Source organism: Erinaceus europaeus, chromosome 9 (genome assembly GCF_950295315.1).
Source record: "Erinaceus europaeus chromosome 9, mEriEur2.1, whole genome shotgun sequence".
Taxonomy (NCBI): Eukaryota; Metazoa; Chordata; class Mammalia; order Eulipotyphla; family Erinaceidae; genus Erinaceus; species Erinaceus europaeus.
Genome location: NC_080170.1, coordinates 43,845,228 through 43,860,498, shown reverse-complemented (window position 1 = coordinate 43,860,498; position 15,271 = coordinate 43,845,228). Strand labels below are relative to the sequence as shown.

The 15,271-nt window shown below is 40.3% G+C and overlaps 1 protein-coding gene across 2 annotated transcripts in view; it reads left to right on the top strand.

Moving 5' to 3' along the window:
• ACBD6 (acyl-CoA binding domain containing 6) overlaps positions 1-15,064 on the top strand; it is a 130,873-nt gene extending 115,809 nt beyond the window's left edge. For both annotated transcript variants that reach the window (XM_060197775.1, XM_007525847.3), the window contains 2 exons: positions 1,871-1,901; positions 14,784-15,064. In XM_060197775.1, coding sequence (XP_060053758.1) covers positions 1,871-1,901; positions 14,784-14,938 — 186 coding nt within the window. In that variant the 3' untranslated portion in view covers positions 14,939-15,064. The remainder of the gene's footprint in view (positions 1-1,870; positions 1,902-14,783) is intronic.
• The last annotated feature ends 207 nt before the right edge of the window (positions 15,065-15,271 follow it).

The following is a 15,271-nucleotide window of genomic DNA, read 5'->3' as shown; positions in this document are numbered from 1 at the left end:
TTTCTAGGTGGACATGCTTTAAGTTGAAAGATCAAAAACCTCAATATTTCACATTAAATGCTAGAACACTTCAGCCCACAGAATTTGAACTCAAAAACCCCAAATTAGGCATGGTGACTGAGAAACACAGCAAATAAGAAATGGAAGGGGATGGAGGAGGTGACCCTTTCATGGATGTAACAGTGAAGAGTTGTTTCTAAATAACCATGCTTTTGTTTTTATCAGTTTTTGTTGACGACAGCTAAATCACAAGTATAAATCACTGAAAAAATAAGTTTATAGGTACTAAATGGTTTTCACAGAGTACACATACATAGTAGCTTTTTTTGTAGATCAGAAATAATATCGATGTTTTAGAAATTCTCGCAAAATAGTAAGTAAAAAGGAAAGTATTTCAGTTGTACATAATCTTACCCTCAAGATACTCCCTGTTGGGATTTCTGGTGTTTTCTCTCTCTTCTCTCTCTCTTTAATAGATGCCACATTTGAAAACAGAAATAAGATCATACTATCCGTGGTTTTTTAATTTGACATTACTTGAAACTATTCACATGTGTCCTTCTTTAACATAATTTCTTTCTTGTGTTTTTTGTTTGTTTGTTTGTTTCCTGGCACACAAAAGCAGGTTAGCTTTTTTTTTTTTTTTTTTTTTTTTTTAACCAAACAGAGAAATCTGAACTACTAGGGTAGTGGCCACAGGGTCCCCTAACATAATTTCTTTCCTTTTTATTTATTTATTTATTTATTTTCCCTTTTGTTGCCCTTTTTTTTATTGTTGTTTTAGTTGTTTTTGTTTTAATTGATGTTGTCGTTGTTAGACAAGACAGAGAGAAATGGAGAGAGAAGGGGAAGATAGAGAGGGGGAGAGAAAGACACCTGCAGACCTGCTTCACCGCCTGTGAAGCGACTCCTTTGCAGGTGGGGAGCCAGGGCTGGAACCAGGATCCTTATGCTGGTCCTTGCGCTTTGCACCATGGGCGCTTAACCCGCTGCGCTATCACCCGACTCCCCCCTAACATAATTTCTAATGGTTGCATCAAATTCTGTCATACAAGTACATTATTTTGTAGCTGTTCCATGCCCCTAAACCTTTACCTACAAATTGGAAGCGTTATGTGTATTCTTGTTTTAAAGTAGTTATTCACAATAGACATGACATGGAAAGAATGTCACCCACCCAGTTGGTAGGTGACTCAATAAAGAGTTTATAGGAATGTATGTGTAACAGTGAGGTTAAAAGGAAAAAGAGCTCATGAGCTTGCCATGCATGTGACCCAGACTTTAACCCTAGCACCACAAAGGAGTTACTATGGCACAGGAGGAAGGCCTGGTGTTTGGTGTCCTCCCTCATCCTTCCTTCCACATATCTTTTCCCCCACCCTCTCTACACTCTCTCCATGATTGGTGAAATTATTATAACTTGACAAAAAATAAATATTTTAAGAAGCTATGGGAAGCATACACAATGGAATACTACTCAGCTGTTTAAAAAGACAAAATTGTGTCTTTTATGGCAACATGGATGAAACTCAAGATGATAATACTACATGAATTAAGTCAGAAATCTCTGGACTGGATTGCACTAATTTGTGGAGTATAAATAACTACAGCAAATGAACAAATAACTCTCTCAACAGGGTCAACAAAAACTGGGGAAAAGTGGCCTCCATGAGTAGTGGATTCATTCTCTATCCCTCTATTCTCTAGGGGAGAATTCAGTCAAAAGTTATCATGAGTTCAAAGCTCAGCTCTTACCACTACATCTGATAAACTTGCAGAACTTCAGGTGTCATCAGGGATGTTGCTTCTGTACTTTTATGCCTCCGGAGTAACTCAGATTTCTAAAAGGTGTTATGTGTTTCTTTTACAGGATAATGAAGGACAAACAGCTCTGCATTATGGTAAGATGTTTCCAAATATCTTTCTTTCTCTCCTACTCTCCCTCGTCCTTTTCCTCCCCCTCCTCCTCCTCCTCCATTTCCTTCACTGCAGTAGAGGCCAGGCTTGGACATGGGTCGTGTACATGGCAAAACAGCACACTTCCAAGTGAATTATTTGGCCAGCCCTATTTTTAATTTTCTAACAACATTTTAATCTTTTTTCTATATGTCTATCTAAACTTACAACACTTAAAGTTATATATAGTTACGGAGTTTTACAAGTTATAAAACTTATATGTCTACCTAAACTTAAAACAATGGGAAGTTGTTTTTAATAAAATATAGCAAATGTCTTAAAATTTATATGGACAAATAAGAGCCAAGAAAATCTAAAACAATTTGAGGGAAAACGAGGGAAGGGATGTTGCTGTTCTAAATACCACAGTGTTCTTTGAAAGATGTAAAAATGGAGGCAGAGGTTGACTTCTGTGACCATGAGAAAATTCACTGCCATCTCCTCTGTGAAATTATTATTATTATTATTGTTATTATTATTATTATTAATTATAGCTATTTAAAGCTTCTAGAAGTGATCCTAAGAATAGATAGCAGATTAATATCTATTCAAGAACATTTGGCAAAAAGATCAAAGTTTGAGATTGAAACAAGGCTGCTCACTGCCTCCTGTCCCCCAGATCAGCAGAGTAGGTCCCACTGAGAACACTATATAATCAGGAACACAGGACTCCTCACAACTCCCAGCACTTCATGGGAGGAGCAGGACCACAGCCTTTCTCAGTTCGCCTACAGCCGTTGTTTTCTGGGGCCAGGCCAAAGCAGTAGAGAGTTGAGACTCCATATCTATTCCACCCAGCTTCCCCTCATGAAATAGAAGCTCTTTCTTAGATGAGGTGCACTGAGGATACTGGGGTCCTGATCCCCTTTCCCTGTTTTTTTTTGGTGGGAGTTCCATGCTAAGAGAGGCCTACTCAGAGACATTTAGGCTGCTGCCCCCACTGCATCCCCAACCACTCGGTCTGCTCTAGAGGGTGGGGATATGATTCAGAGAGGAGCTTGCCCTTGTCCATACTCAGATCCAGAACTCTGCCCAGACATCTTAGGGCGGTGGGGAGCAGGCCATCAAACAAATAGTTCCTAATCTTTTCCCAAAGAAGCTGACTCCATTCATAATTGAGCTGGTGGGGTTCAAGGCAAAGAACACTCAAAAATAGTGGAGCGAATGAGAGAATAAGACAGCTGGGAGGAAACTTCCTAGGTCAGAATAAGTATGCACAGACCTTCAAAGAAGTCATAATTTTATTGAATTAGTAGAGAAATCGGTCAGTACTCCTCTTGACAGGTTTTGTTTGTTTGTTTTTGTTTTGTTTCCTTTGAGCACTTGGAATGTTATCCTACTACCTTCCAACCTTGAATATATTTAAAATATAGAAAGAATCTGTATATATATTCTTTATCTAGCAAAGCTAGTTTTCAAAAATAAAGATGGAATAAAATGTTTCCCAGGTAAACAAAAACTGAGAGCTTTTTACTGGCTTCTTATAAGAAGTACTAAAGAAGATACTCAGACTGAAAGCAAGGGAGCCTCAGTGTTAATGCAAATCCACATTTAAAAAAAGAGAGATTGAGCTTTCTAAGCTGGTGACTCCTGAGGGACCTGTAGAAGTAAATGCCAAACTGCTCTTGAGGGACATGCCCTCAACCCAAAGCAGCACAAATTCTTACAGAAGAAAGTTCTGATGAAAATGAGCTCACAGGGGCCAGGCGGTAGCGCAGTGGGTTAAGCACACATGGCGCAAAGTGCAAGGACTGATGGAAGGATCCCGGTTCGAGCCGCCGGCTCCCCACCTGCAGGGGAATCGCTTCACAGGCAGTGAAGCAGGTCTGCAGGTGTCTATCTTTCTCTCCCCCTCTCTGTCTTCCCCTCCTCTCTCCATTTCTCTCTGTCGTATCCAACAACAACGATATCAATAACAACGATAATAATAACCACAACAATGGTAAAAAAACAACCAGGATAACAAAAAGGGAAAAAATGGCCTCCAGGAGCAGTGGATTCATGGTGCAGGCACTGAGCCCCGACAATAACCCTGGAGGCAAAAAAAAAAAAAAAAAAGAAAGAAAGAAAGAGAATATGAGCTCACAATTCAAGATCACAAAACACACTTTTGTGTGTGTGAGCTACTTAGTAAGCCACAGAATTGGATTTTGAGAAACAGTGAAACTATTGTATAGCAATTAGCAGAGTAGCCCTGGGGGTGCATCGAGGCTAGAGCACCAGACTTGCAAACATGAGAAAAGGAGCTTCTTCAGGTGCTGTGGTGTTCCCATGTAGTCCTGGGACTCAAACCAAGGTCTTTGTGCATAGTAATGAGCTGACTTTACCAGGTGAGATAGCTTCCAGGCCCAAGATTATCATCATCATCATCATCAGGTTCCAGGTTATTATTATTATCATCCTCCCCTCTTCCTCTTCTTCTTTTTTTTTTTTTTTAAGGTAGAAAGTGAAAAAAGAGACCACAGCATTAAAGCTTCCTTCAATGTGATGGGGACCAGGCTCAAACATGGCTTTTTTTTTTTTTTTTTTAAGATTTCTTTGCTTGTTTTCATTATGGAGAGATACAGACCAGAGCACCATTCAGTTCTGGCATGTAGTGGTGCTGGTGGCTGAACCTAGAACCTCTGCAGCTTCAAGCATGCAAATCCTGTGCTCTAATATGTTGAGGGATCTCCCCAGCCCCAGATTTGTTTTTAATTTAGATCTTGTTTCTAGGTCACTAGACATTTGCCAGTTTTTAAAGTTGTCAGAAGAGAATTTGGCATATTATCATAATGATAATTACCATTTATTAAGCACTTACTAGGTGCCAAGTAGTCTGCTGGGCATATTTTATTCATTCACTCATTTAATATTATTTCACCTTTTTAATTTAATAGGCCCTCAATAGCTATTTGTTTATTTGATTTGATGTGATTTTATGACCCCTAACCTTTTCTTGGAACCTTCATGAACCTGAGTATAGTTAGATCCAGCAAGTGCAAGCAGTGTTGGGGATGTTTGGGGGGCTTATTACTTCTCATGAATTACAGTTCAGCTTGACAGCTGTCCTTGTGTTGACAGCTCTTCTGATTATAGCAGTTGTCAAACTCCATCCTTAAGCAGGTTGTAAATCCTGCCTTCTTCTGATTAAAACTGGGTCAGAGCCAATGGCAGGTTATCCAGAGGCCACTATTGTACTACAGTGTGTATTCTACTGGTTCCTTGCAAGTGAACAGCCTCCAGAAGCCCTTATTTGCCTCTATTTTGCTTTGGTGAATTTTGAATCTTCAGATGTTGATCCTGCTGCTGTTTTCGAATTAAACCTGTCCTTGGTGAAGAGTATATTAGTCTTAAGTGTGGTCTTCCTTGTAAATGGCTTGGTAGCTCCCTGCCCCCACCCTTCCACTGGGAATACTAACATCATTGCATCTGTATCTCCCCGGGGAAATCAAGGCTTTTCCTTGCACGTGCAGTCATGTGATTTCAGAGTGGGCAGGCTTTGTATCCTCCTGAGCCCTCTGTCTTCCCTGGAAAGCACCATCTGTTCTGTTCTCTCCATGTTGTTACAGGGCAGGGGGAGGAGGCATCAGAGTGAGAATAACTAAAATAAAAAAAAAAGAGAGAAAGAAATTCATCATCAAAACCCTGAGGATTAATGGAGTCAGAAGGCTCACTGCTCCGAATGAAAATTCATCTTCACCTGTGCAGTGTCAGGGCTGCCTGGGTGGCACTTGACAAATAGAGGTTCCCAGGGTACCATAAATTCAGCAACTGTTCGAATCCCCACAGACTTGCTCAGGCTTTTCCAAGATGGGCTGATGCCTGCTTTTGTATTTCCTAGCACATTGTGGGCAACAATATAAGTCCTTCATTAATTTGATAAAATGTTTGTCCCCTTCTCATCCTCCTTCATTGTCATCTTTGCCTTTGTCCATTTTGGGAGTTGGACAGCTCACACGTTTCTGACCAGTGGTTCTGCCTTGTGAATTGTGCTTCACTAAAGATGCCAAAGGCAAAAAGAAAGAGAGAGAAATCACCTAGCTAATGAATTTTGAGCAAATGTTAAGTTCCTAGCACTGATAGTTGGGGAGGAGAATATAAAAAGGCATATAGTCAAGTGGTTCACTACCTAATTGGGGACACAAAGCATATTTTCCAAAGACCATTTGTGGGCTGCCTGTAAGTGACAGTAGCTCTGTGCTCAACACAAATGTATTTGATGCCCATCAACAGCAAATCTTCCAGAGGTGCTCTTGGTGCCTCTCTAGGCTCACCTGTGTGGCTTCACTAGCTCTTTCAGTAAGTCTCTGCTTTCTCTTTATTACACTGTACAATTACTTCCTGCTCACTTACACTCTCTTCTCAGACTGTCTTTGTAGTAAGTTCCAGACATTTATTAATAAATCTGCTTTCTTTGTGATACCAGACCCCTTAATCTGAAGCACTGTTTTTCCAGCCCTCAGTTCCACATTTGAACCTGACTTTGTAATTAGACTTCAGCTGCAACTTTGTTTGCATCTCTGAGATTAGGGGATTGTTATTAAGCAATGTTCCTTTTCTCCACTGGCTGTCATCTTCTAGAAGTGAAGCTTAAATGCTTGAAGTTCCTGAGTTAATACTCACAAATTATCAATATATCTCACTGTAGGGAAGACCACTTCATCATGCAGCATGTCTGAAATTGATGTCCCTTTGTCTGAGATGGCTAGCTCAGTGTCACCAGCCACAGTACACCCCCTTAGCCTTGATTTTCTTTCTTTTTCTTTTATTTTTATTTACTTATTGGATAGAGACAGCCAGAAATCAAGAGGGAAGGGGGGATAGAGAGGAAGAGAGACAGACACCTGCAGCACTGCTTCACCACTCGTGAAGCTTTCCCCCCGTAGGTGGGGACCGGGGACGCAAACCTGGGTCCTTGCGCATTGTAACGTGCACTCAACCAGGTGTGCCACCACCTGGCCCCCTAGCCTTGATTTTCATGCCTAGTAGACTTAAGTGTTTGACTAGATTTGAGCTAAGTGTGATCTGACAGATCATGGTAGTTATTATCTTGTATTGCAGTTTTATACAGTAGGAAATTGATACCTCTGCTACTGCCTTAAAAATTCCCATTTTAAAACCCAACCAAGTGTTTCTCACAATAAGTTGAGACTAATAGCTGCAGCAAAAAAGGTTAAATGATTATTTCTCAAAATATAAATGTCATGTACTAGTTATATGCAGGATAAATATTCTCTTCTTGAAGCTACTTTTATATACTAGGCAGTGTGTTTTAACTTTGTTATGTTTTGTAAAATACCATCTTCCATTTAAATATAATTTGGTGTTCAATGATTCATGATGAAACCTTTCAGAAATGTAAAAATATCCATTATATTATTTTGGAAGATAATTTTAAATTCTCAAAGGGATGTCATGATTATAAATATTCTTTGTTGTATCCTGGGTCTCCATTCAGATATCTTACATCTACCTTCCTTCCTATCTGTGACACACTCAAAAACGTGATGTCAACCCAACAGCACCTGTTCCAGGATTCAGGAGGCAATTCTCATCTTTTAATGTCTCATAAATTGTCAGTTCACTCATTCATCAAGTACTCATTTAACACATAATCCTTGTACTTTCTAAGAAATCCCACACCACTGAAGTAGAGATAGCATTCCCAACTAGTTCATTTGAGCTCAGAAGGAGCTCTGCCTTCCCTATTTGCTCACTAAAAACCACCTCTGAGTTTCTATTAGGAATTAGATTTTATTGCCTGCATTTGACAGGATGAGTACTATAAAGGGTCACCAAAGTTGTCCTTAAATTTGTAACTCACAGGGGCTGGGCAGTAGCACAGTGGGTTAAATGCACATGGCATAAACTGCAAGGACCTGTAACATAAGGATCCCAGTTCGAGCCCCTGGCTCCACACGTGCAGGGGAGTCGCTTCACAAGCGGTGAAACAGGTCTGCAGGTGTCTGTCTTTCTCTCCCCCCTCTGTCTTCCCCTCTCTCGATTTCTCTCTGTCCTATCCAACAACAACAACTATAACAACAGTAAGAACAAGGGCAACAAAAATGGGGAAAATGGCCTCCAGGAGCAGTGGCACTGAGCCCCAGCGATAACCTTGGAGAAAAAAAAAATGTAACTCACCAGAGCCTGGTTTTGACTGTTGACTCTGCCCACTTCACAGCATATAACAGGGATCCCTAAGCTGGAAGCTGCCACCAGAGAGGTGAAGGCACTCAAAGGAACCAGGGATCTACTTGTTCTTTACCTGAATATCAACAGAGTAAAATGAGAAAATGCCACTACAAGCTATGCCTTGAGGGAAATTAAATGATTCTATTAGAAAAGAAGAAAGGTCTCAAATTAGTTACCTATGTTTTCACCTTAAAAAGGCATAAAAAGAAGAGCAAACCTTAGCCAGAATAAACAGAAATAAATTAATCAAAATCAGAGCAGAAGTCATTAAAATAGCAATAACAGAGGTGAAAAATGGATGAAGCGATTGAAACTCTTTGAAAAGATCTCTAGAATTGAGAATTGACAGACATCTAACTAGATTTTTTTTTTTTTTTTTACCAGAGCACTTCTCAGTTCTGAATTATGGTGGTCCTGAGGATTGAACCTGGAAATCCTAGTGCCTCAGGCATAAAGGCATTTTGCATAACCATTCTGCTATCTCCTTAGACCAGCTTTTTTTAAAAAAAACATTTTATTTACTTATTGGACAGAGTCAGAGATAAATTGATAAGGAAGGGGGAAAGTGGGAGAGAGACGTGCAGCATTGCTTCACCACCCATGAAGCTTTCCCCCTGCAGGTGGGGAGCAGGAACTTAAACCTGGGTCTTTGTGCACTGTAAAGTGTGCCCAACTGGGTGCACTACCACCTAGCCTGCAAAAAGGAAGAGAGAAAGAGAACGAAAGAAGGCAGGGGGAAGGGAGGAAGGAAGGAAGGAAGGAATAATCGAATAATCTCAGGAATAAAAAGGGGATATCAACCTGAAAGCAACCCAGGAGTCCAACAACAGATGAGTGGCTGAGTAAGTTGATGGTATATATATACAATGGAATACTACTCAGCTATTTAAAATAGTGAATTCACCTTCTTCACCTCATCTTGAATGGAGCTTGAAGGAATCATGTTAAGTGAGATCTGCCAGAAAGGGAAAGATGAATATGGGATGATCTCACTCAGAGACAGAAGTTGAAAAATAAGAACAGAAGTGAAAACACAAAGCGGAACTTGGCCTGGAGTTGGTGTATATGGCACCAAAGTAAAAGATTCTGGGAGTGTTCAGGTCCTGGAACATGATGGCAGAGGAGGACCTAGTAGGGGTTAAATTGTTACATGGAAAACTAAGGAATTTTACATATATACAAACTACTGTATTTTACTGTCGACTGTAAACCATTAATCCCCCCAATAAAGAAAAAATAAGAAAAGGAGATATCTGCATAAACCCCCTTAAGTATTATGAAACAAAGGAACATTATGACCAAATCTATACCAAAGATTAGACAATGCAGTGCTGACCTCAGAGACCTTTAGAAAGTATTCTTTCTCCTTCTACCTCCTGAAAGAGATTATTTAAAAAAAAAAATTGAGAGGGGTGTAATTTATGCCATAAATGTGTGGCAGAGTTCACCAGTGAACACATCTGGGCCTGGTTCTTTCTGTCATCCTCTCTTCTTTCTTATTTATGAACATGAGAAGGAGAGAGAACCAGAGCCTCTCTCTGCCACAGGTGGTATCAGGCATTGAATTGAAAACCTCTTGCTCTTAAGCCCTATGCTCTAGCCACTGCACCAAGCCACAGGCAGTGAGGTCTGGTTCTTTTCATTTTGAAATTTGTTTATTTATTTATTTATTCCCTTTTGTTGCCCTTGTTGTTTTATTGTTGTAGTTATTATTGTTGTTATTGATGGTGTTGTTGGATAGGACAGAGAGAAATGGAGAGAAGAGGGGGAGAGAAAGATAGACACCTGCAGACCTGCTTCACCGCCTGTGAAGCTACTCCCCTGCAGGGAGCCAGGTGCTCAAACCAGGATCCTTATGCCAGTCCTTGTGCTTTGCACCACCTGCACTTAACCTGCTGCACTAACACCCAACTCTCTATTTTTTGGGTTTTTTTTTGTTTTTTAATTGAGATAACAGGCTTATAAGGGTGTATGTTTTCAGTTTAATTTCATTTCTGTGTCTGAGAGGTTCTTACTCATGGGAAGAGTCTTTTAAGTAGAAATAGACCTACTTGAATTGTATATTTCTTCTTGTTAGGAGTCTTGACAAATTATCTTTGATTAGTCTGTCTCTTCTAGGTTGGCTAATTTTCAAGCATAAAGTTGTTCATAGCATGTTTTATTACCCTTTTAATATCCATAGGATCTGTAATGATATCCCCTCATTCCTTCCTGATCCTAGTAATTTGTGTCTTCTCTCTTTCTTTCTTAGACTGGCTAAAGCTTATTGACTTTATTGATCTTTTCAAAAAACAACTTTTTTGTCCATTGATTTTTCTCTATGGATTTCCTGATCTCAATTTTATTGATTTCTGCTATAATTCTTATTACTCTGATTTATTTCATTTGTTCTTTTTTTTTTCCTACCTCCCTGAGGTAGGAACTAAGATTATTGATTTCCTTCTTTTCAAACAAACATTCAGTACTATAAATTTTTTTAAACACTGACTTTTGATACATTCTACAATTTTTGATAATCTGTTTTTTCATTATCACTTAGTTCAAAATATTTTTAATTTCTTTTGATATTTTTCTTTGTCCTACATGTTATTTTATTACTTACTGTAAGACCACAGAAATAATAAAAAAATTTTTAAAAAAAGACCACAGAAATCAAGACAATGTAATTTTTGTTATTTGTGTGTTTTATTTGTAATTAATAGTAGGTTACAAGAGTATAAGATTACAGTGCATAGAGTTCCACATCACACTCACTTCTAAAGTTCTGTATCCCCACCCTCTCACCTCCCAAAAATAAGCACCATAGTTCTCAGAAGTCTTAGAAATAATTTGCTTGCTTTTGGTTTTTGGTTTTAAGTTCATGTGTATCAGATCTCTAGATTTCACATACGAATGAAACCATCTGGTAGTTAAAGACAGTGTTGGGGGTTGGGCAGTGGCACGCCCAGTTAAATAATGTGTGCAAGGACTTGGGTTCAAGCACCCACTCCCCACTTGTAGTGGGGATACTTCAAAAGCAGTGAAGCTGGTCTGCAAGTGTCTTTCATTCTCTCTGTCTCCTCCACCCCTCTCAATTTCTCTCTGTCTTATCAAACAGACTAGGAAAGGGAAAATATGGTCACCAGGAGTGGTGGATTCATAGTGCTGGCAGAAGCTCCAGTGATAACCCTGGAGGCAATGTAATATTAATATAAGGATATATCTATCAATAGAAAACAATAGGATAACTGAGAAATAGACCAAATCATAAATGTTCACTTGAGTTCTAACCAAAATACCTAGTTAAGTCAATGAAGAAAAGTAACTTAACAAAGGATGTTAAAATAGTTAAATGGAGCTGGGGAAACAGCATAATAGTTATGCAAAAGACTTTTAAACATGAGGCTCTGGGAATCTCAGGTTCAATCCCCAGCACCACCATAAGCCAGAGCTGAGCACTGCTCTGGTCTTTCTCTCTCATTTAAAAGTAAATAAATGTCACTACACAAGCATTGAAGCAGGTCTGCAGGTGTCTTTCTCTCTCCCTCTCTGTCTCCCCTCCTCTCTCCATTTCTCTCTGTCCTATCCAACAACAACAACATCAATAGCAACAACAATACTAACTATAACAATAAAACAACAAGGGCAACAAAAGGGACTAAATAAATATTTTTTTAAATTTTTAAAATAAAATAAAATAAAATATTTTAAATAGTTAAATGTACACATACCATTTTTTAAAAAAAGGACTTTAGTTCTTTCCTTCTAGCTCTCACAAAATTAACTGGAAATGCATCAGAGACCTATATAGTATGAGCTAAAACTTGCTCTTAAGATAAAGATTTCTGTGGTCCGGGAGGTGGCGCAGTGATAAAGCTTTGGACTCTCAAGCATGAGGTTCTGAGTTTGATCCCCGGCAACACATGTGCCAGAGTGATGTCTGGTTCTTTCTCTCTCCTCCTATCTTTCTCGTTAATAAATAAGTAAAATCTTTTTAAAAAATAAATAAATAAAGATTTCTTATATAGGAAGCAAAACATGAAAGAAAAAAGTAATAAATTGAACTCTTCAAAATTTTAAAACTTTACCCTTCAAAAGACACTCAATAAAAACCATAGGGCTAGGAGATAGTTAATACACAGAGCACACACTTTACCATATGCAAAGGGAAGCAGTGGAACAATGCTGTTGAATCTGTCTTCCCCTCTGTCTCTTTCTCCCTGTGTGTTTCTCACTATCTTTAAAAATTAAAAAGTTCCATGTCTACCCCTCACCACTGGGTTTTTAGGGAGTATGGACCGACCAGTCAACGCCCATGTTCAGCGGGGAAGCAATTACAGAAGCCAGACCTTCCACCTTCTGCAACCCTCAACGACCCTGGGTCCATGCTCCCAGAGGGCTAGAGAATGGGAAAGCTACCATGGGAGGGGGTGGGTTATGGGGATTGGGTAGTGGGAATTGTGTGGAGTTGTACCCCTCCTACCCTATGGTTTTGTTCACTAATCCTTTCTTAAATAAAAAAATTTAAAAAAAAAATCACACACTGAAAAGAAAAAAAAAATTAAAAAGTTCATCTGAGCAGGGAGACTGTGCAGGCACAAAAGACAAAATGAAAATCTTGCAGGAAAAAAATTAAGGAGAAAAAAAGAATACACAAATAACAGACTTGGAGAAAAGATTTATAAAAGATACAATTAAAAAAGAAAACTTCCGGGAGTCGGGCTGTAGCGCAGCGGGTTAAGCGCAGGTGGCGCAAAGCACAAGGACCGGCATAAGGATCCCGGTTCGAACCCCGGCTCCCCACCTGCAGGGGAGTCGCTTCACGGGCGGTGAAGCAGGTCTGCAGGTGTCTGTCTTTCTCTCCCCCTCTCTGTCTTCCCCTCCTCTCTCCATTTCTCTCTGTCCTATCCAACAATGACAACAACAATAATAACTACAACAATAAAACAACAAGGGCAACAAAAGGGAGTAAATAAATAAAATAAAATATTTAAAAAAAAAAAAAGAAAAGAAAACTTCCAGTTAAGAGCACATGGCGCAGAGTGCAAGTACCGGTGTAAGGATCCCAGTTGAGTCCCCGGCTCCCCACCTGCAGGGGAGTCTTCCTCTCCCCCCTCTGTCTCCCCACCTCTCTCCATTTCTCTCTGTCCTGTCCAACAACAACAATAACTACAACAACACTAAAAACAAGGGCAATAAAAGGGAAAAATAAATAAATATTTTTTTTAAAGAATGCTAAAAAAAAAAAAAAAACTTCCCAAGGAGATAGCATAATGGTTCTGCAAAAACACTTTTATTACCAAGGCTCTGGGATCCCAGGTTCAATCCCAGGCTCCATGACAGGCCAGAGCCAAGCAGTAATCTGCTAAGTAGAATGAAAAACTAAACTATATCCAGAATATATAATATTAATATAATAATAATAATTCAACCTCATAAAGTCACTCAACCCAATACCACATGAGAGCATCAAAGATAAAACAAGTGGAATTCCATGGATGGTGGAACAGTGCTTTGATGTCTTCATTTTCTCTCTGACTCCCATCCTCTTTCTCACTCATGAAGAAAAAGGAAAAGAAACATTGGACTGAGGGTTAACTAGCTCACTTGGATGGTGTTCTGCTTTGCCTTGTGCATAAACCCGGCTAAAGCTTGACCTCCCCCACATTGAAGGAAGCTTCAGTACTGTGGTCCTTTCTCACATTTATTCATGCTCTTCCTCCCTCTACCCTCGACCTTCCACCCCCTGCTACTTCTCAGTCTTCATCCAAAAAAAAAAAAAATTTAAACTGGAGGCCAGTGAGATAGCTGACAATGTTAGAGCATAGAACTTGCTTGCCTGAGGGCCCAGAGGCCCCAAGTTCAGTTCCTAGCACCACCATATGACAAAAACTGAGCAGTGCTGTGGTCTCAGTCTCTCTGTCTCTTTCTCCCTTTCCCTCTTCCTCTCTCCCCCCTCTCTTTATCATAAAAAGAAATAATTTTAAAATAATATTGAAGGGGGGTCGGGCGGTGGCACAGTGGGCTAAGCACACGTGGCGCAAAGCGCAAGGACCAGCGTAAGGGTCCCGGTTCGAGCCCCCAGCTCCCCACCTGCAGGGGAGTCGCTTCTCAGGTGGTGAAGCAGGTCTGCAGGTGTCTGTCTTTCTCTCCCCCTCTCTGTCTTCCCCTCCTCTCTCCATTTCTCTCTGTCCTATCCAACAACGAACAGCATCAACAATGGTAATAATAATAACCACAACGAGGCTACAACAACAAGGGCAACAAAAGGGGGAAAAAATGGCCTCCAGGAGCGGTGGATTCATGGTGCAGGCACCGAGCCCAGCAATAACCCTGGAGGAAAAATAATAATAATAGTGAAAAGTTGGACTGGAGAGATGGCTCAGTATAGAACTTATACCTCCTGTACAGGAAGCCCTGGCTTCACTACCTAGCTCCACATTAAAAAAAAGAGAGGAAGACTAGTCCAAAAACCACAATTTAAAAACTGCTTTTAGGCAGCTGGACTGTTGAGCTTGCTTTTCCTAACAGCACGTCTACCATGAGAGCACAGCCTTCATTACCCTGCAGCCCTGTAACACATCTCACAGCTCAGGGTTTGCCTTTCCTGCAAGGTCAGGAGTGTCTTTGTGTCTAGGTAACCTTGTTCTCATGTCTGACCACTTGCCTCTCAGCTGCCGCCTGTGAGTTTCTGGACATCGTGGAACTACTGCTCCAGTCTGGTGCGGACCCTGCTCTTCGAGACCAGGATGGCTGTTTGCCGGAAGAGGTGACTGGCTGCAAAGCGGTGGCTTTGGCATTGCAGCAGCACATGACGGGCACCACTTAATCAAAAGACCGGGAATCCACAGTCTGTAACAGCACTGGGCTTCAACAGTGAAATAAAATGCAAACATAACTCTCCTTTTCCCACCCACCTTTGGTATACATTGGCTAATAAAATCAGTTCCAAGGAGCTGGGAATTTGAAGTCTCAGCAGTTCGTTCGACTTGCAGCCATTGCAGCCAGTACAGTTTGGTGGCAAACGTGTACTACTGCACATAATACAATCCAATTCTGCTGAGCGTGCTTGGAAATTTATCACTCCTCCAGAGGGTAGGGAGAGTAGCAGACAGATCATATTTCACAACAGCAAACATGGCAGCTCTTCTAAAACACAGAT